At 41.5% G+C, this 20,481-nt stretch overlaps 1 protein-coding gene across 4 annotated transcripts in view; it reads left to right on the top strand.

Moving 5' to 3' along the window:
* Positions 1–19,524, top strand: part of DNAJC13 (DnaJ heat shock protein family (Hsp40) member C13) — a 55,844-nt gene extending 36,320 nt beyond the window's left edge. For all 4 annotated transcript variants that reach the window (XM_032951155.2, XM_032951152.2, XM_076066193.1 and 1 more), the window contains 20 exons: positions 54–238; positions 1,160–1,234; positions 4,609–4,728; positions 4,925–5,104; positions 5,516–5,683; positions 6,050–6,163; positions 7,690–7,806; positions 8,349–8,526; positions 9,672–9,763; positions 11,273–11,372; positions 11,993–12,067; positions 12,202–12,314; positions 12,476–12,645; positions 13,557–13,599; positions 13,910–14,083; positions 14,572–14,751; positions 15,290–15,430; positions 15,898–16,041; positions 16,667–16,766; positions 16,997–19,524. In XM_032951155.2, the coding sequence (XP_032807046.2) occupies positions 54–238; positions 1,160–1,234; positions 4,609–4,728; positions 4,925–5,104; positions 5,516–5,683; positions 6,050–6,163; positions 7,690–7,806; positions 8,349–8,526; positions 9,672–9,763; positions 11,273–11,372; positions 11,993–12,067; positions 12,202–12,314; positions 12,476–12,645; positions 13,557–13,599; positions 13,910–14,083; positions 14,572–14,751; positions 15,290–15,430; positions 15,898–16,041; positions 16,667–16,766; positions 16,997–17,097 (2,570 nt within the window). In that variant the 3' untranslated portion in view covers positions 17,098–19,524. The remainder of the gene's footprint in view (positions 1–53; positions 239–1,159; positions 1,235–4,608; positions 4,729–4,924; positions 5,105–5,515; positions 5,684–6,049; positions 6,164–7,689; positions 7,807–8,348; positions 8,527–9,671; positions 9,764–11,272; positions 11,373–11,992; positions 12,068–12,201; positions 12,315–12,475; positions 12,646–13,556; positions 13,600–13,909; positions 14,084–14,571; positions 14,752–15,289; positions 15,431–15,897; positions 16,042–16,666; positions 16,767–16,996) is intronic.
* Positions 19,525–20,481: the final 957 nt, after the last annotated feature.

The following is a 20,481-nucleotide window of genomic DNA, read 5'->3' as shown; positions in this document are numbered from 1 at the left end:
GCCTTTGCTCCCTGCATTCACTAACCGGCTGTTTCTGTGTGTGTGTGTGGCAGAGCTGCAGCCGTACAAGTACGCGGGGTACCCGATGCTGATCAAGACTCTAACAATGGAGACCGAGGATCAGCAACTATTCTCGAAGCTCTCGCCTCTCTTGCCGGCCGCGACTGAGCTGGCCTTCCACACCGTCAATTGCTCGGCCCTGAACGCTGAGGAGCTGCGAAGGGAGGATGGCATTGAGGTACCCATCTACAGTTGTACATTCTCCATATTACCCCCACCACCATCTGCTCTCTCCTGGTAGCGCCCCCTGCATGTGAGTGTTATACATGCTATTCAGATAATGCCATGTCTCGTGAAGACACAAGGCAGGATCAAATTTCGATTTAAAGCTTTCGTGACTGCAAGGATTCATCTTCTTTGGTTCTTTCGGTAAAGTCACGTAGAATGAGAATAAAGTAAATTGATAAAATAAAATAACACAATATTCTCACGACGTCTGGAGGACAGCGCTGGAGTGAAAAAGCCACGCTCAGATCGCGACCTTTAAGCTGTGTGAGAAGAAACAAAGCGCCTTGACAAAGGAATTAGCATATAAATTTTGATTTAAAGCTTTCGTGACTGCAGTAATTCATATTCTTAGTTTTTTCGGTAAAGTCATGTGACTTTACCGAAAAAACTAAGAATATGAATTAGCATATAGTTTAGCATTGAAATGGCTGAGTGATTAGCTTGTGACTGGTCACAGAAATGGCTATGTTAAAGTTAAAGCATACACAAGGCAGGATCAATCTTTATTTTATCAATACAGGTTATGCCCTTTCATAGATTTTTATGGTCTAGACTGTTTCTTTACCATTCATATCCTTTAAAGTGATTATTGTTATTTCACAGATAAGCGTGTGTTTCTCTTACAATTCGTCTGTTAAAGCGGAATACTTGAAAATGCTGGCATTTAAAAACCCAAGACATGTTTTCAATGCAATCCGTGATTTATATATGTATACAAAGCAATCATCACTCCCTGCTGCAAAACAACAAAAACTTGGCAGGAACCCTCCTGAAAAAAGAGACGTTAGATCCACTGAGGTTTTTCCAGATCAACAAGTGTGATCGTATTTTAAAAAAATAACCAATGGATAATTGTGGATTTTCATTGCAGATTCTTCAGGAGGCGCTAGCACGCTGTGTGGCTGTTCTCTCTCCATCTAGTAAAGTTAATGACATGCCTGTTCAGGTACAGTTTTTTACACACCTCACATGTATGATCATTATCAACACAAAGGTGTTTTTTCAGTTTATGTCCACAGTGTATATTATCATTTTTTACGTAAATAAAGTCTTTTTTATTTTATAATAAAGGTTTTTGGGTTAGATCGAGTTATTTTTAAATGTGTGGTAACTCTCCACCACCTGACACGGCCAATCAATCAAAAAGTGTCACGTTGACAAAAGACAAATAGTTCACTACTTTAGCCCACCGGTGTGTTGAAGAGTGAATCCACAACATTTACAGTTTGAATACGACGTTTCGCTGGTAATTACATCCAGCATCATCGGGCAATTCGCCAGAATGGTAAATCTCTCACTTGCTCCCGGTCTTAAATAGAGCAGCAGGGTGACGTCATCATTTAACTCATTCAGGTGCAGTAATTTGAGGGGGGGGGGGTATTGTAATTATATAATCGATTGGTAATCAGCCAATGGTTATGATTAGTAATGAGTTGTAGATTAGTAATTAGTTGTAATGTGTGTTATTGTGATTATATGCTGCGTTAGTAATCCGTTAATTAGTATGTTTCCCCTATAAGGAATTGTAATATGTATTATTTAATAATATGCTTCCAAGCCGCACTAAGCCTGTAGCTGTCAGAGCGATTAAAGTTTATTTCTATTTCTCTCAATTTCAATGGATTCTCTAATTAGTCTTTGCCAGTAATAATTAGTTTTACACAACACTCTAACGTTATCAAAATCAATTGAGTGTCCTTGTTGACAAGCATGTTCTGCCACTGCCGACAGTTGTGTTTGAGATAATTTAATATTTCTTTGGTGTTCTTTTAGTCTTATGCTGATGTTACGTCCCGTCTGTCCAATATAGCATCTGCCACATAAACAATTAATCCGTTATACACTTTCTATTGATAATTTAGGTAATTCGTCTTTAGTGCAAGAAACTAGTTTTTGAATTTGGTGTACTGTACCAAATCTTGCTGTAATGTTTTGCTTTTGCAAAACACGGGCTAATTTGTCAGTTACTCCTGAGATGTATGGAATTTAAATTGTTTTAACAATCTGATCGCTTTCAGCAGTGTTGCATTGCAATCGTGATTTGGCATTCAGTGCTCTGTTAATTTGAGTGTTATTGTAGCCATTCTGTCGTAATGCTTTTTTAACGTGTTTGATCTCTCTCACTAGACTTTCACCATCTGACTCTGTTTTAGCCCGATATATGAGCGTCTTGATAAGAGAGGATTTCTGAGCTGGATGATGATGCGAATCTGCATTCAGATAGGCATCAGTGTGCGTTTGCTTTCTGTAAACGCTGTGTGTTATTTTACCGTTTAGGCCATGTCCAAGCAAAATAGCTAGGAACGGGAGTGTGTTATTCACCTCCATTTCCATGGTGAACTGGATGGCCGGGTTTTGTGCATTGAGATGATTTAGAAAATCGTTAAGTGTATCTTTACCATGTGGCCAGACAACCAAAGTGTCATCCACATATCTAAACCAAAAAGATGGTTTTAATGTGCTCGAGGCAAGTGCTCTTATTTCAAAGTTTTCCATGTAAGATTTGCTATAGCAGGAGATAAAGGAGAGCCCATTGCTGCTCCTTTTGTTTAAAGAAATCCCCTCTCCATAAGAAGTGTTATTTAATCAATGGTCAGCAAGTTTAGAATATCTTTTGGTAAACCTGTATTCTTTACTCGTGTATCAAGTAATTTAAGCGATTTGTTCACTGGAACCTTAGTGAATAGAGAAATCCCATCAAAACTTACCAGAATATCATTGAGATTAATTTTAATATCTTTAATCACATTCACAAGATGTTCTGAATTTCTTATGAATGAAGATGTCCTACCGATGTAGGGCTGTGTATTTGTTTAGTTATATATTTTGCTAATTTATATGTGGCAGAGCCAATTGTACTGACTATGGGTCGTAATGGGATGCCGATTTTATGAATCTTTGGTAGCCCATACAGTCTAGGTGGTTTTGAGGCCCTTGACTTAATTTGGTATTGCTCATTCTTAGGGATTAAAGAATTTGCAATTATTGCAGTAGTCTTACGTTCTAAAGTATTAGTTGGATCTCGTTTAATTTTAACGTAGGTACTTTCCTCTATTAAATTTCTAATTTTATTATCATAATCGGCTCGTGACATCACTACAGTAGTGCGTCTTTTATCAGCCGACAGGATTTGGATATCTTTATTTACACGGAGCTCTCTTAAGGCTTTTGCTTCATTAGAGCTAATATTTACTTTTGGAAGTTTGCTATTCTCAATTATTTCGGCAACTTTGTATCTAGTCATCTCAGCCTCATTATGTGGAAGGAGTCTTACTGCTGATTCTACCTCAGCAATTATCTCATCCACTGGAATTGTGCGTGGGTTAACGGCAAAGTTAAGGCCTTTAGAAAGGACGGAGATCATGTCACTGGTTAAAACAGTGTTAATCAAGTTCATTACGGTTTTGTTTTTAAATTGTTCGTTTTTAGAAGGGATTTGTTTATTATGAAGTCTAGAAAATGTATGCATTTGGTTAGTTTTTGTTAGATTAAACACATTAGCTGATTTTTGTGTTATGGTATCGATTATATTCCAATAATGCATGGATATGCTATTGCTTATATCTAAGTGTAACTGCTTTAGCGATTCCGAAATGTAAGATAATTCACTCCTGTTGTGCTGTATTCTCTCTATTAATAATAATTCGCTAGCTTTGTTTAGTATTTGGTTAGCTTTAGAAGACTTTATGTGATGTGTTATTTTAACTGCATTTGGTATTACCTTTGAATCTCTGCACCTTTTGACGAACGCCAGTGAAGATATCAATTTCATCCGCTTAAGCCTACGTGTTAAACTATTATTATTTAAACTCATTGATATGAAATGTATATGTTTTCAATTATGTCTCGGTTTTGTTTCCCATGCTGAATTTATTTCACCGTGTAATTAACCATATACAGTATACACAAAAAAATCTAAATATAATATCCATGGACTATGTACATATACACACAAAGCTTTTGACCAGTTTACCCAGAATGCAACCACTTGCATCTAATGTTGAAAGCTGAGCAGGGATGGGGTGACCACCAAGCACAACAGGTGTTATAGACTTCGGGTCGAAGTGGTGGGCAGCAGAGGACAAAGTCAATTGTTATACTGTATTTCTATACTCCCACGTCTGCTCTCCGCCTTCACCAATGCACACTTACACGGCATGGGAAGGCCTTCATCAGTGGATTGACGAAAGGCTGTACATATACATTTTTATGAATACTGCTGTTGACTATACTTTGTGATGATCACTCAGCTACATTCAAGTTTGTTAACCTAATGAGCTTTTATGTTTGTTTTCCCCCTTTTCATGTTTGTCCTGTTAGGTGTGCGGCCACATCTGCAGGTGTTACAGTGTGGCTGCACAGTTTGAAGACTGCCGGGAAAAGATTGCCGAGCTTCCACCTATCATACGGGATCTCTGCAGGGTACTCTTCTTTGGCAAGGTTTGACATGTTTTAGATCAGTTATCTTCAACAATTGGATGTAATTATATTTAAGTATCCATTTAATTTCACGAGAAATTTAATGTTAATGCGTCCGTTTCTATTTTCATAACTTTGAATGCATGCTTGTGCGCGCACGCACTGCGTTCACAATCTTCGGATGAGCCTAATGCCACCATTGGGCCTGTGGTTGCAGTACCTTCCTCGACTGGCTACAGTAGCGGTCGAGTGCGTGAGTGCCTTCGCCGTGGATTATTGGCTGCAGACGCACCTGCTCCAGGCCGGTGCTCTGTGGCATCTTCTCGTCTACCTCTTCAAATACGACTACACGCTGGAGGAGAGTGGTGTTGTGGCCAATGAGGAAACCAACCAGCAGGTCTCGCTCGCCCGACGGACATTGTCGACCCAGTACTGCCGCCCCTGTGCCCAAGTGCCTGTGGTCACGTCACCCAACTCACACACTAACAGAGTGCTCACATTGACTTATGCCTTTGACCGGCATTTTCTTTGGCAGTTCCTTCATAAATCTTAAGAGGATAGATCCATCGAAGCATTCATATATGCGGAATATAATCTAACGTGTCTGTATGCTATAATGGAACATTTATTTTAACGTGACACTTCTGCCTTGCCTCTTGAACATGAAAACCGTTGTAATGTTGCGATTTGTTTAGCATTTGCTCATTGCGGTTGCTCATGACATCAGTCCACACGATGGAGCCTGGATAGATATTATGTAATCACAATCTTATTGTTGTTAATATATTTGTTTGTGCTTATTTATCAGGAGGTAGCAAACAACCTTGCCAAGCTGAGCCTGCAGGCGTTGAGTAGGCTTGGGGGCTACGCGGAGGGGGAGGGTGGCACGCCCGAGAACCCTGCCATCAAGCGCTGCCTCATGGCCATGCTCACGCCCTACGTGGCCCGCAAGCTGGGTCAGGGTCCTTCAGCTGAGGTACTATTCACACCTTTATTATGTTACACACATGAATGGCAGATCAGATAGGCCCACCAAGATGCTAGAGCCTTATTCTATAGATTCTCTCAAATCCAAAATGTTCACGTACAGTGTTGTATTCTTAATATTCTGTTACATTCGCTTCAAAAGTACACCACAGAATTTCCTCGTGGTACAAATAATTTTGTGTAGAATTTTCTCTAGTAACATATTTGTGCGGAGCATAATTTTCATTTTCTCCAGATGTTCACATCTCCGCCTGTACCTCAGTCCCCAGCGAGTCGGATATGCGACATAGCGTTTTTGTACCATGGTTTTTTGTGCTCAGCCTCAGTGGGTCATCGGTGCCTCTTCAATCAACAGGTCCTCAAGCTTCTGAACAGCAACTCTGAGAACCCGTACTTGATCTGGAACAATGGTACTCGTGCAGAGCTCCTCGAGTTCCTGCAAAGTGAGCAGGACAGCATGATCAAGAAGGTGAGCTACTGAGCAGGGGTCTATACAGACACTTCTTGCACAGGATGCCACCTGTGCTCTCAACATCTTTGATTTAAATGCATGGCTATGAAGTCCCATTAGACAGAATATAATGCACGTTTTTGGATCACATCGTATTTATAATATGTGTTACATAGTTATAACAATAAAAATTAATTGTTTGGTCATTTGTTGATGCTAGATGAAGGCTTCCTGACTCAGTTTTGGGGATTGTTTGACCATACTTCGCCATGCTGGTCAGTGCAGGCTGGTAAAGGGGGTGATGACCAAGTCGGATATTATACGACACGGGTGTTAGCCACGGTATGGAAGCAAATTAAACTCGCTTCAGAGTAATAAGAATAATTTAATCACTTTTTAGTTATGTTTTTGATGAATTTCAAAAATGTTCACATCAGTGGTACTCTTTGATAGGCCAATTATGTTAAAAGATTGTATATGTAGCAAGTTATACTATTTGGAACACTTAAAGATCCACGATTTAGTGACCTAGTTTGTTCCATTATCTAAAACTAGATTACATCCTTTCGAGACAACGGTGTTTCTGATAATTCCTGGGAAACATGAGCTGCAGAACAAATTGAATGATAGCAATGCAGTTAATAACAGTTAAGTAGCACATACAAATAATTTAATGTAACTGGGATGCATTTTTTTCACAGCTGGAAAACGTTTTTTTACAGAACATCGTCTCGTTGTCATTCGTTTATTTTCATATTATAATCTGATTGCAGGTGTCCATTGGCAAGTGTTAGTGTCGTATGGGTCACATTTCACAGTGAGGGTTGTGAGTTGACGCCGAGGAGGGGGGTGGAGCCTTGCCCTCCCCCATGTGGAGTGACGTCAGCCGCTAATTATTATGAATGTAGGGGGAGGGTCCATTTGGAGGACGACACCTGTTAATGATTATCAATGAGGGGGGCTGTTCTATGTGGAGTGACGCCACTTGCTCATGATTAGTGAGGAGGGGGGGGAGTAATCCATATTGAGTGATGTCACCCGCTCATGATTATTAATGAGGAGAGGTGGGGGAGTGTCCATTTGGAGGACATCACCTGCTCATGAATATTAATGAGGGTGCCTGGTCGAAGAACAGACATTCCTGGGTGATTATAGTCGGGATATCCTGAGAAAGCTGTACCTATATATTTGCTAGTTGTATGGTCAGACATGAGGCCCCTTTTGTCAGCATAACCTTGTGTAATGTGTGGGCCTGCATGTGTGTTTGTACAAGTTTAAATCCGCTCTTAAGTTGTCATGCATGCAGTCCCACAGTGGGCCAAGACAATATTGAAATTGATGTTCTGTATGCTTTGTTACCGTAATTAATATTTGCACAAATGAAGCGTGTGAGAAAGGAGGGTGTGGGAAATTAGGGACGTCAATCGAGTACATTAACAGTTATGAGTGCACTTCGTGTGTGAATGAGACGTGTACACTTTGATTCATTATATCTTTTGTTGGGACACTTGTGTGCATTACATTTGTGTGTTGGTTTTTTGCAGGGTGAATGTGACAAGTCATATGGCTCCGAGTTTGTGTTCAGTGACTATGCCAAGGAGCTCATTGTGGGGGAAATATTCGTACGAGTCTACAATGAGCAGCCCACATACACTCTGGAGGTATCGCATTTGTTGACTTTTGTATAGCTTGATATGTTTATACATTGCCTCTTCAAGTCCTGTATATATGTGGCTGTGAAACCCCTTTGCAAAGAACCCAAACTTGCTTGGCTGTTTGGTGGCCAAATGACAGCAGTATATCTCGTACATTATTTAATCAGCCAGTGTGCAGTGTGAAGCAATGTCCCCACATATGCATGGGTCTTCTCCATACCCCCCATTGTCCTCCCACATACAACACAGCCGTTAATAAAATTCACCAAGCATTCTGGTACCACTGAAACCAGTATACTTTGACTCACTCCTTAAAATAGCAAGTCAATTTGTCCCATTTTAATATATACATTCGTCATCATCATGAATTATGATAGCATATTAAATGTGTCCCATTGTAATACAAGACGGTAGTGCAACACTCTTTTACACTTTCTTGAAACACGGCTGCACATTTGAAACAACCTCCACATGTAGGAGACTGCTTCGCGGCCATGTTTAACCTCAGCTAATGTGCAGCGTTGACCACACGTGCTCGATTTTCTCAGCTGCCGAAGGTGTTTGCCGCGAGCCTGCTCGACAGCCTGGGCTCACAGGCTCAGTACCTGCACACCCTCATGGCCATCAACCAAGACCGCAAGGTGGAGACGGAGCAGCAGCTGGAGCGGCTGAGCCGCGCTGAGATGGGACTCGAGGCCCTTCGCAACGTCATCAAGAACAACCCAGGTGTGCGCTTATCTCATGGGGGGTCATCTGTGTTAGGTATGTAACGACGAATCGATTCATCGACTGAAAATTAAATCCTGCGGTTTGCGATACATGATTTGAATGGTGCCTGTAAGCATTGTTTATTTTAGATTTGTATATGTTTGGTTCATGTAACCTCTGCACGTTCACCGTAATATTAAGCACATCTTAAATCAAACCATGATCCCAAATCCTGACAATTCATCAGTGTTGAGGAATGGGGCAAATCATTACATTCATAGCATGTAAGACTGTATCAGGTGCATTACCTGCTCTGGAATTGTGGTTTTGTGTCCTCTTTGTAAACACTCATTAATGGCCGATAACACCTTAATGTACTGTTCTCTCTCTTCTAGAGCGAGTGAACACGGGGGTGCATATTATAACTGGAATAATAATTATTATGATTTTAATTGCCCGCTATCATGCCTGTTTCAGGTACATTAAACTCTGACTTCCAAAGAGTCCTGAAACATAACAGTGTATAACAATTGAGATAATTAAGAGATATAAGTGAACATTTTTTCCATTATACTCTGCAGTCCTACTTTGCAGTTCTTCCATCTGCTTTTGACAGCAGTCCTGCTAAACATTTGATCCATAAAATTATTGGCTTGTGGTAGGAAAAGTGAGACAATTTTATATATATGCATACTATATGGTAAAATCGACTTGTAAATGCGATTCCATGCACATTGCAATCAAACTATTTCATATTCTTTGGTTCTTTTGGTAACGTCACGTAGATAGAAAAAAAACTATTTCATTCCACAAAGCATTGCAGAAAATTAACATGCTGAAATCAATAGGTAAACTCCATCTCCTCATTCAACCATGTGTGACCACCTTCTTGGTTCTTTGAAGGAGATGTAGAACCCCACCAAACAGTTTTAGCATATATGATTAAAAATACTCCTGCTGCTGTTCTACCTTTACACCCTCTTGACATTCCAATTACACAAGAGCATTGCATGTCGGGTTAAGCAAACTGTTTTATTCCTTGCCAAAATAAGGCAATGTGCTTGCAGCAATGCGAGCACTGTGTGGTAATGGCATATCATGGCATACCATTGTATTTTTAAATGTGGGCATCAACTCGAGCCATGAACTCTCTGTCTGCGCAGGCACGGAGTCTGAATGCATCGGCCACTTCAAGCTCATCTTTTCTCTACTGCGAGTGCAGAGTGCTGGCTCCGTGCAGAAACTTGCGTTGGAGGTGTGTGTAGCAGCTGTTAATGTAAAAAAATAATGCACTTAGTTAATCCACAGAGTCTTAAGGGGGGGGGGGGTGGTCCTGCATTGCTACGTATGGCCAGTTCACTTTGCGGGTGTTTGAATGTGGAAAGAAATCCGTTCTTGGGAAAAAAAGCCCTACATATGAAAGGCACGGAGCTCAAAGCTCCTCAGATTTGATAATCCATTACTGTAGCGTCATCTCCTGGCCAATTCACAGCCTAATCCTACAACACCTGGAATTCCCTCGCAGTCTCCTCCCCATAATACCAACCAGATTCCACAGTGTTTAGCGTCTGAGATCTGATCAAATGGGATGCATTCAGGATTATTTGGTCATAGGCATTAAGTGTGATGGCTTGTGGTGCAACGATTCCTTGAATAACATAAATTATTGTAGCTCGCAATGCATGTACCAAATTATTCATGTTTTAATTGAAATTACACGCTATGGAACCGGAAGCCAGTGAAGCTTCCGGAGTCCATGGTCATATCGCCTATATATGCCAATGATATATTAATGTTACATTTAGGCGAATTAATTACTCAAAACTGTACAAACTATATGTAAAATTACGAGAATCACTATGAATAAAATGGTAAAAACTAATCTACGCTGAAACCATTAATGAATCAAACCACGACACTAAATCATGATTTGTTAAATTTCCAGTGGTAGGTGTGGTGAGTTTTTGGCAGCATTGCAAAATTATATAGCAACAATGCCTAGTTTTCATTAAGTGCAATATATCACTTCCAAGATGCATAGGTTTATATAAAAAATTAAACGTTATTTGGATTGTTTACATTTTTTTCAATGTTTCAAAAATTACATGTTCATATTTTATATTTAAATCAATGCAAGTTGGAGTGAATTATGTGCTGACAAGTTTTTTTTTTGCTTGTGCATGCCTAATATATTGTGTCACAGTGTTGAAATACGCAGATGCAATGTTATTCATTCATATTTGTTTTTGCAATTACTTTATGATGGTACATGGCAGGGGTGATGATGTTTACAAATGTCAGCAGCGGTCACCGTACCATACCGGTATTTCGGTTAACTTGGGTCAGAAAACACCTTGGTTTGCACAGGTGCAGCCTTGGTAGAACCAAGTGGTCAGATATTTTTAATGTGAAGTAAATTACAGTTTTTCATGAGGTTTCCTCTTTGGTCACAGCTCTTTATCGTTACTGCATTCTAGTAAATGTACCAGTGCAGTGTGTGGGACTACCTGATTGGTGAGTTTGTTATTTAGAGATGGTTTTCAAGGGTTAGAAATTAACAATGACAAGCCGACTTGAATGCTCGTTATTGTGACTGAAAACTTTTTCGGAGATATTACTGCTTTGCAAAAACCTCAATAGGCTTAAGAGGGCTTTCTGTCTCTTATCATTTCTATTCATAAATTTTAAAACACCATTCTGGAAGCAGTTGGTAAAACAAATGAAAATATGTATTTATGTTATGGTGTTGTCTTTTGCACTGCAGGTGATTAATAACGTAGCGAGCAACCAGGAATGTGTGAACAGTATTGCCGACTCGCTCGTGCTGGCCAATCTGCTGCTGTTGCTGCATTCCCTACTCTCCAGTGAGTGACGGTAACTGTTGTCGGCACTCCACAACAAACACAGAGCCTTAGATCACAACTCAGAAACTGCATCAACAAACCATTATGCTGTTTGCTTTCTTTACTACTCTTGGACCAAGCAAGAACCTTTCCACTGTCCCTGACATTGTGGCCATAGCTGACAATAAACTGCTAGGTTCTGTTCCAACAATTAATGTCAGTCGGGCCACAGACCCAGCGTTGTGATCATACCTGGAATTAATCATTGACAGTTTCCGGTTAACTTGAATAACTGAGCAATCACTGTAGCCAGTAACGCCCAGTATGTTGTGTGATCCAGCAAGTGAAATCATGTTGTTTTCTGTGTTGCCTTGGTAATTATATTTCCTACAGATTTCACAAATACAATCTACCTCTTTATTTGTGATACAAAGGAAGGTCCATTGCTCAAAATGTTTACTATTATATACATGCTTTCCTTTGAAGACAGTATTATTGATGAATGTGTTGATACTTAGCAATGCAACATGCTGCTTTACAATTAACATGTTCAGGGCTGGTCACTATGAAAGATTAGCCATCCCAGTGCTGTTCATTAGGTGTACATGAAGCCAGTTTGTATCAATGTTGTTTTCCTGCAGGCCGTCAGCTCGTCCTAGAAACACTGTATGCACTGACTTCCAATACCAAGATCATCAAAGAAGCGATGGCTAAAGGTGTGCTTTAGAACTATTTACATTTCCTTGTGTTTAAAAAAAAACATTTTATGCATGACAATTAGTGCAATAATTTAATGTAAAAAGTTAGGGTTTTGATATTTATGTTTTGGCTTATTGTTTCCAACCTTTAGGAGCTCTCATCTATCTTATGGACTTGTTCTGCAACTCAACCAACCCTCAAATTCGGTCCCAGACTGCTGAACTCTTTGCCAAAATGACATCCGATCGGCTCATTGGACCTAAGGTGAGAGCTGCTCAAGTTGGTTTTCTGGTATTGGGGATAAACAATGCGCCACGACGCTCATTGATAGAGCACGTTTGTTGTTACCTTACCAGGCTGACCCAGGACCATAAGTGACGATGTGGATCAAGGTTAAGCATGCGTGTTGTTTTGGCTTCGTTCAGGTTCGAATCATCATGTCCAAGTTCCTCCCAAGCGTGTTCATGGACGCCATGCGAGATAGCCCAGAGGCAGCGGTGCACATCTTCGAGGGCATGCACGAGAACCCCGAACTCATCTGGAATGACAATGCCCGCGAGCGCGTGTGCTCCACCGTGCGTGACATGACGCTCGAGTGAGTGAGCCCCTGCGTGCACCTGGGGGTTGGCGGGCGCGCACAAGCCATGGCGCGGCGCTCATGCATTATTTACGCGGAATTGTTGAAATGGGAAGAATGAGCAAGTTCACTGTTGTCACTGCTAGGGTTCCCCATGCCTATGCGGCCAAATTGGATCGCCTGCACATGCTGGTCCAACGTTTTTTTTTTATGGCAAGTTCTAAGAAAATTAACCCGTAAAGCAGGAAGGACTTTCAAAAGGACTGATTGAAATTATTTTCTGCATAAGTCAAGTACAAAAAAAATGGAAGGTCATATATTTATATTTGTCATGCATACGTTATGATGGGTTTTTTTTAAATTATAAATATGAGTTATCGATTATTGTTTAGTATTGATGCTCAAAAAATTCCAGCGCAATCGCAAGACCTTGGAATTTTCCTTGTGGTTTATAATTAATATTTTACAGCCGTTTGTTAGTCCATTGCTGGATGAAGGTCTTCCCCTGCAATGTTGGTTGTGGGAGTTTGGCCACACTTGACACTGCTCAGTGGGGGTTGGTGAAGGCAGCGGTGGGTCCCAGGACCGGTGCAGATATTTGGCGCACTCCTGTTAGCTGTGGCCCAGAATGAAGTCAGATCACCGGGTTCATAGCACAGTGTGCTAATCACTGTGTTACCATTCCCCTTAGTGTTGTTTGCCCAAGGTAAAATCTGCAAAACACGATGTGGATTTGTAAGGAATCTGAATACAGTTGTGTCTTAAGATTTAAGGCATTGCGCAATGGTGCTATAATATATTGCAGAATAGAAAATATTGTTTCAATGTGACATGTCATGAAAAAAAAATGTAATGAGAAAAAATCACCATGGGAATCTATCACGTTTTAAGCCAAGACGTTTAGTGACGATGTTCTCTTTTTTTTCCAGGCACTACAAGGAGCAATTTAACAATCTGGATGTAAACTGGAAGGTGTGTGAAATGTACCCTGGGGTTATGTTTTTCTTGAGACCACACATTGCAAGTGTGTGTGTGTGTACATTGAGATGGGTGCAATTCAGCACAGCCTGCACCCATTAACAATTTATGTAGCTCTTAAGCTTAGTAACTGGACTGTATATGGACTTTGCACGATTGTTTCCGTTATGTGTATAATGTACATAGTTCATCCGTCACTTAAAATAAGACACGTCTATTCCACATGTGTACTCTGAGAGGGAAAAACCCTAAACACATCCTGGTGCCTGAACTTGATTTGTCCAACTGTGATGTCCTGCCGCAGCTGCCGGATGACTTCGCGGTGGCGTACAACGAGGTAGAGGACGAGCTGGTGGTGGGTGGAGTGTTCCTCCGCATCTTCGTGGCGCAGCCCGGGTGGGTGTTGCGCAAGCCAAAGGAGTTCCTGGTGGCGCTCCTTGAGAAGCTCACGGAGCTGCTTTCCCGGAACAACCCACACGTGAGTTCCCCCGGCGATGTCTCTCGCCCCCTTCATTGACGACTGCCACCCATCTAACCACTCAAAGCTAAACCTTTACACTCGTTTCCTGTCAACCGTTATGTTGTGCTGCCATTGCCTTTCGGTTAATGGGTAAGGAAATGCTGTTGCATGCCAATTTTTTTTTTAAATATTAAGTACTTTCATTTTATGTAGTATAATTCATGCTAATAGTATCCCATAACGCTGTATATATCCAATTTTAAATAAATTACATTGATTTATTTCTGTCCTGTGTATAACAACGCAAGGGCATTTTTTAAATCTAGATATATTTGTGTATTACTTTTTCGTCCTGAGCGTTGAGGCCAATTGTTAGGAACTTGTGAGTCCTTGGTGCAGATCCATGCCACGAGAAGAGGAGGGGAAAGCACACAATCGACCATTCAGCACCTCTCTTCATTTCCTAACCAATTCTATCTGCACGAAACCCTGTTCTAATTTTTCAGGGTGAAACACTGGAAACGGTGACGACAGCAGCCGTGGCTCTGCTTAGCACCCAGCCCCAGCTTGCCGAGCAGCTGCCTCCCCTCGGCCACCTTCCCAAGCTACTGCTGGCGCTGAACCACCGCAATAATGCCATCGCCAAGTCCGCCATCCGCATCGTTCACGTCATCTCCGACAGCGAGGTTCGTCCGGCCAGCTGGCGCATTTGATACTTAACAAGCTGAGCCGATGTCTCTGCAGATGACAGAGCTTTATGCTAAGGACAACACCTAACTTTCTACAGGTTTCCCTCGCTTTGTGGTAGATGCATTCCAAAAAAGGGGCATGAAAAGCAAAATGGCGTAGCATAGACCACACAGTGACCCAACCCTCGATGCACCGTATGTATGTATACGTGTTTAAATTATTTTGTACCATACGTATCCAACCGTGCACAAGACAGCTGCTAGAAGCATATAGAGTACAGACATTTTTGTCCCACATCCTACGGCATGGCCCCATATGAGTGAATTCAAACTGCATTTAGCTAAATCAAACAAACAACCCACAAAGCCAGGGAAACTTGTGTTAACTTTCAGATAATTAGAGGCAAACTAAGCTGCCACTGCATGACATGCTCTCGTGCATGTGTTCAAACCTCAAGGCATTTTTCTTGTTTTGTACGTTTCTTGCTCCTGATGATCACAAAACCCTGGTCTTGGCCCACATCTCCCCATACAGCTGTGTGTTCGAGCCATGGCATCGCTGGACACCATCGGACCTCTCATCGTAGCCATGCGCAGCCGCACAGACATGGTTGGCTTGGCGTGCGAGGCGCTCAACAGAATGTTTCAGAAGGACCAAACCGACCTCGTGGGCCAGGTGAGAGAGAGGGTGCAATGTGGATCGTTCATCGCGTGCAGATTGTCGCAACGTCTGCTACACCTTGTGAAAGCAGCGTTCTAGTAACCTATGCGGTAATTCGGCAAAGCACACCATCATAAAACCCGTGTCATTGTTTGTATGGCTAAAGTCATTGTGTATGAATTCCATAGCCCAAATTACCTGATTTAAAAAGCTTGTAAACTAAGTTTTTAAAATAGAGATCCCTGCAGAACAAGTGACTCGGATGTCTTGCAAAACATTTTTTATTTATTATTACACCAGATGAAATAATTTGTATGAATGTAAAATCATATTGAAATATAATTATAATCATGAACCCTATTATACGACTACAGTATGCTCTTTTATATGGTAATGCATAGGTTCATGGTTGTCAATTCCATCCCATTGAAATGTCCTGCTTGAAAGCATGAGCAAAGGTGTGGGTCAATTTGTGTTGGCAGGCCTTAAAGGCAGACCTGGTGCCATACCTGCTGCGGTTGCTGGAGGGAATAGGGCTCGAAAACACGGAGAATCCAGCCGCCACCAAGGCCCAGGTGGTGAAGGCCCTCAAGGCGATGACTCGCAGTCTTCAGTTCGGCGAGCAGGTCTGTTTTGTACACACGCAGATGCAAAAAAAAAACAAATAATTGCTGCCAAGAACATTTTAAAAACCAGTGTAGCGACCAGTGCGGTGGAGTTGGGCCAGCAAAATCTCGAGCGTGTGTTCCTAATGTTAATCGTTATCACACTGCATTAGGTAATTATTTTAGGCTTCAGTCAACCTATTTGGGGGGGGGGGGGGGGGGGTGACCATACCAAATAATAATTGAGCTTCATATTCTATTTTCCACCAGTGTTGTGTATGTCAAGAAATTAAATCCTGAATGCCAGGATCATAGCATTGTGAACCAACACTCCCCCTCTGAAAATCATACTTTCATGACTTTTAGTCTGTATTTCTAAGATGAATTACTTTGCAGTGTGTCATACGGTGTTAAGAAATTGTTGAAATACAACAAAACTACAGAATTCTGTCTTAAAGCGAGACAAACACAGATGCCTAATTCTATCCTGCTCACTAAACTCAATTCTTGATAGGGTTTTCTTAACTTTTTCTGCATACATGATCTTTGAAAGTGCATGTATTATCGGTCAGTTTTATTCCTGTGATGCTAAAGTCAAATGGACCACTTTCCGTGCTTGCCATGCGTGCGTGTGTTTTTTCTCCAGATCACTGAAATCTTGTCTCGCTCCACTGTGTGGAGCGCCTACAAAGACCAAAAACATGACCTCTTCATCTCAGAAACGCAAACAGCTGGCTATCTCACGGGTAAGGTGTTTGCTGTGTAATATATATTTATGGTCCTGCCATTTAAAGCCGAGTGAAAATGCACGTAGCTTGGATGCCAATCTTACACTGCTCGTTATGCTTTTTTATGCTATAGTCTGACTTGTGCGAGATTGTGCATTGCCTGATAGAAAGAATATGAAGCGTTATGTTGAACATAAGGATTTTTCAAACACATTATACTTTATAAGCTAATTGTGACCTTTTCTTAGGTCCTGGAGTTGCTGGCTATCTGACCGCAGGGACAGCCTCCACGATGGCACCCAGCGCCCCACCCCCCATTGACACGGAGAGTGGGGATCACCTGGGATGATGTCATGCAGCCACTCATGCCAAGGAGGGGCAAGACTGGCAGCACCATCTACACCAGCCTTGTTATCTTGATACACCCATCAAACATTTACACTTGTATACACACAAACATGCACTGAAGCACACTCACACTTTTACAGCCTCTTGTCAACTGGAGTGTTTTGGGAAGTGCTGTTAGCAAGTAACTTTTTTCGTAAGCTGTACAATAATGGAGTTGATGGGGCCAGACACGCGCGCTGCTGCCTGGGTTACTGGCGATTGCACACAATGTCAAGTTGGAGATGATCTAGAAGAAGGGCTGCGCAAGAAACAAATGGCAATTGCTGCTGAAGTGCATGGGCAGGGATCAAACCAGGTAAATTTATATTGCAGAGCAATGTTGTAACGACCATCAAGCTTCATACACACCTATATACATATAAACGCACAACCACCAGGATCGTATGTGACCATGCCAAGCCTAGCAGTACTGCATTTCACTTTACATGGAGCAAAGGAACAACCCACCCCTATTCTCTATAATACCATCCCACGCTTTAAAACATTGCATTTATGAGCCCACTCCCAATGCACATTGGAATATAGTTCCTCAAGCCACATGCTGGACTCAGCGATTACTCAGCTAAGATACGTAGTTTTAATGTCGAGTTCTGTTACTGCAATACAAAGTGGGCTGCAAACCACTAAATATATTTAACAACGGTTATGCGAACCTTTGGCACTCATCTTCTGGAAGAGTCCTCTGGTCTCAAAGAGACCCATTTAACCCACCAACCACATATAGACTCCAGAGCATAACCATGGCTTCTGCACATAACTTATCATGTACGAGTGGTGGTGCGTCCACTGCTTCAGCTAACGCAAAGCAAACAGAAATATAAGTGAAGTTTAGGAGCTGATCTGCCGTTTAGTGTGCCATGAGAGTAAATGCTGCACTTCCAGCATGAGTTTGCCATTGGTTTACAATTTGTAGAATATTGCTTGTCTGCCCACATTGTTTTGTGTGAAGGAGCCCAAACTTTACAGTCATCATGTGTGATGAGCAACAAATGCCTCTTGTGATAACGAAAAAATAAAAACTTGTTACTGCATGAGCAGTTTACTGTCTTAAGGCATCACTGGACTTTCAATGGGAACCATTGACAAGTGATGTAAAATTAATTAACGGAGGCCTCTTCACTCGTAGCATGAGGTGAAGCGCTTGTAACATTGCGTTTGTCAATGAATGAGTAGCATTTATAAAGGTGACCTTGTCCTGTCGTTTCATCTGGTATGGGTTTTAGCCCAGGGTATTTGAAATTACAGTCCTGCAAAATGGATGTAATTGCAATGACATAGCCGCAAAGCAAGTTGTTTTGATGCACCGCAATTATGTTTCAGTTAGTGACAATGTGAAGGACCGTAAGCATCTCAGATTTATCAACACGCTCGTTCGACTTATCATTGCGACGAATGTTGGCCATGGTTTGCGGGGGAGGGGGGGGTGTACTGAAATAAATGGTGGTGGCACTGTTTACATTATGTAATTTATCAGCCCTAAACAGTACTGCAATACAGGTTTCCCTCGCTTTATGTGGGTTTGGTTTGTGCGATTTCGCGAGTATGCAGCGAAACCAATTTCTACCCAAAATATACTGTGCGATTTAAATTCACTCATACGGCTATGCGGTCGGACGTGGGACTATTGTGTATTGTTTGCTCTACTCGGCAGGAAGCTGTCTTGCGGTTTTGCTTTTGTGTGCCCTTGTAACGCATATACCGCATAAATCGGTTGAAACCTGTACCACAAAAAAAACCGCAACAACCGTTAAACTCATTAATGAGTCAAATTAATAAATAAAATTTTACACTAACATTACATTTTAAAAATAAATTTCCACCTTGCTGCCAAAATCAAAGCCCATTTTTTATGGTGTCAAGGCTTATATAAGCATTATACCAATATAAAATACTGTGATTATATCCAAACTTAGTGTCTTTGTACAAGCATTTTGTGGATTGAAATTCGTGATAATGAGAATTTGAAGAATTATATTTGCAGGTCTGCCCACTACTTAATTTAAAAGTGACTTCGTAAAAGGATGCCAATGTGTTGATTTTAACTGTTACAAGATAAAATGCAGGACCGTGCAGAATTAAAGAAGAGCCAATTGCATTTGTGTCTAATAGAACTCACTGGTAATAAAAGGATAGCATTATAATAATGCAGTTATACGATTGTTAATAAAGACAAGGCAAAATTATTTTTTCTTGTACGTATCAAATAATGATTGGAAAAAGGTTTATTTTTTTTTCTTTACCAACTGGTGCAATTGTAGTGTCTTCAATGTTATGGTATCCTGTAAAGATTTATATCTGGAGAAAATGGGAATTCTGTTCCCCATGTACATACTTTGATTTTATGAATAAACCTGCACTTAGAATGGAACTATTGTCTGTGCACTCGCAGTTCATAGGGCTACTTGTATTACAGGTGAAGATGTGGACTGTAAAACAGATTCCTGGAAGTACTCATTCGTCTTACTTTGAAAGACTGATCTGCATGCCCCGCACTCAGTGAATTTTGTAAAATACGACCATTTCCTATGTCAGCGGGTTGTCCTGCTGTATTGGTGCCATCTGATGAAGGTCGCTTGTGTTACGATCAAAACGTCGTGATTTATTTTATTTCTAACTACGTGACTTTACCGAAAGAACCAAAGAGTACGACAGTTGATCATGTTATACAGAGGTGTGGTAGCTTTACACAATCCGCACACCCTATACTGTAAGAGAAAAGTATGGAGAATGGGTAGAATTTCTCACTCGGTTGTCAGAATCTTAATTTAGACTAGAGGAATCCGATGAGCTATGAAGTTCTTCGTAACAGATGGCCTGGTCCCCATCCTCGAGGGTTATTCCTGTGTAGAGTATGGTTCAACCAGAAGTGGGTGGGATGTAGAGTACAGGGTGTGGTCCCAGCTATCTTAAAGGGTGGTTTGAGGTTGCCTTGCAATAGGCATGGGATGTGTTGCATACCTTCGTGGACCGGACGCAGAAATACGCAGCCAAGTTCACCCAGAATTCCCAAATAAAGCAAGCAGAAATCATGTGTAAGCAGTGGAACACTTGAGCCATGTTGTAAAGGATTCGTATTTAATGCCCTTTGCAACTGAATGCACACAACGCCCGTTGATGTTGCAATATCGAGTGAGCCAGCGCTGGAGTGACACCCGAGTAGGAGGGTGCAGCAGGTCGCTTGTCCCGACGAGGTCGTCTGCGGTCGTCCGGTGCGTGGATCAACGTTGCGAACGTGACGCAACAGCGCGGTCTCGGTCGAGCGTATGGGCGGTGTCAAGGGGGCTTGGGACGCGCCGGGCACAAGGGGGCCTCGCTGGCGTCGATT

Source organism: Petromyzon marinus, chromosome 10, assembly GCF_048934315.1.
Source record: "Petromyzon marinus isolate PM22_M1 ecotype Great Lakes invasive population chromosome 10, UKy_Petmar_22M1.pri1.0, whole genome shotgun sequence".
NCBI lineage: Eukaryota > Metazoa > Chordata > Hyperoartia > Petromyzontiformes > Petromyzontidae > Petromyzon > Petromyzon marinus.
Note: the sequence above shows the minus strand (reverse complement) of the source record. Positions and strands in the feature narration are given on the sequence as shown.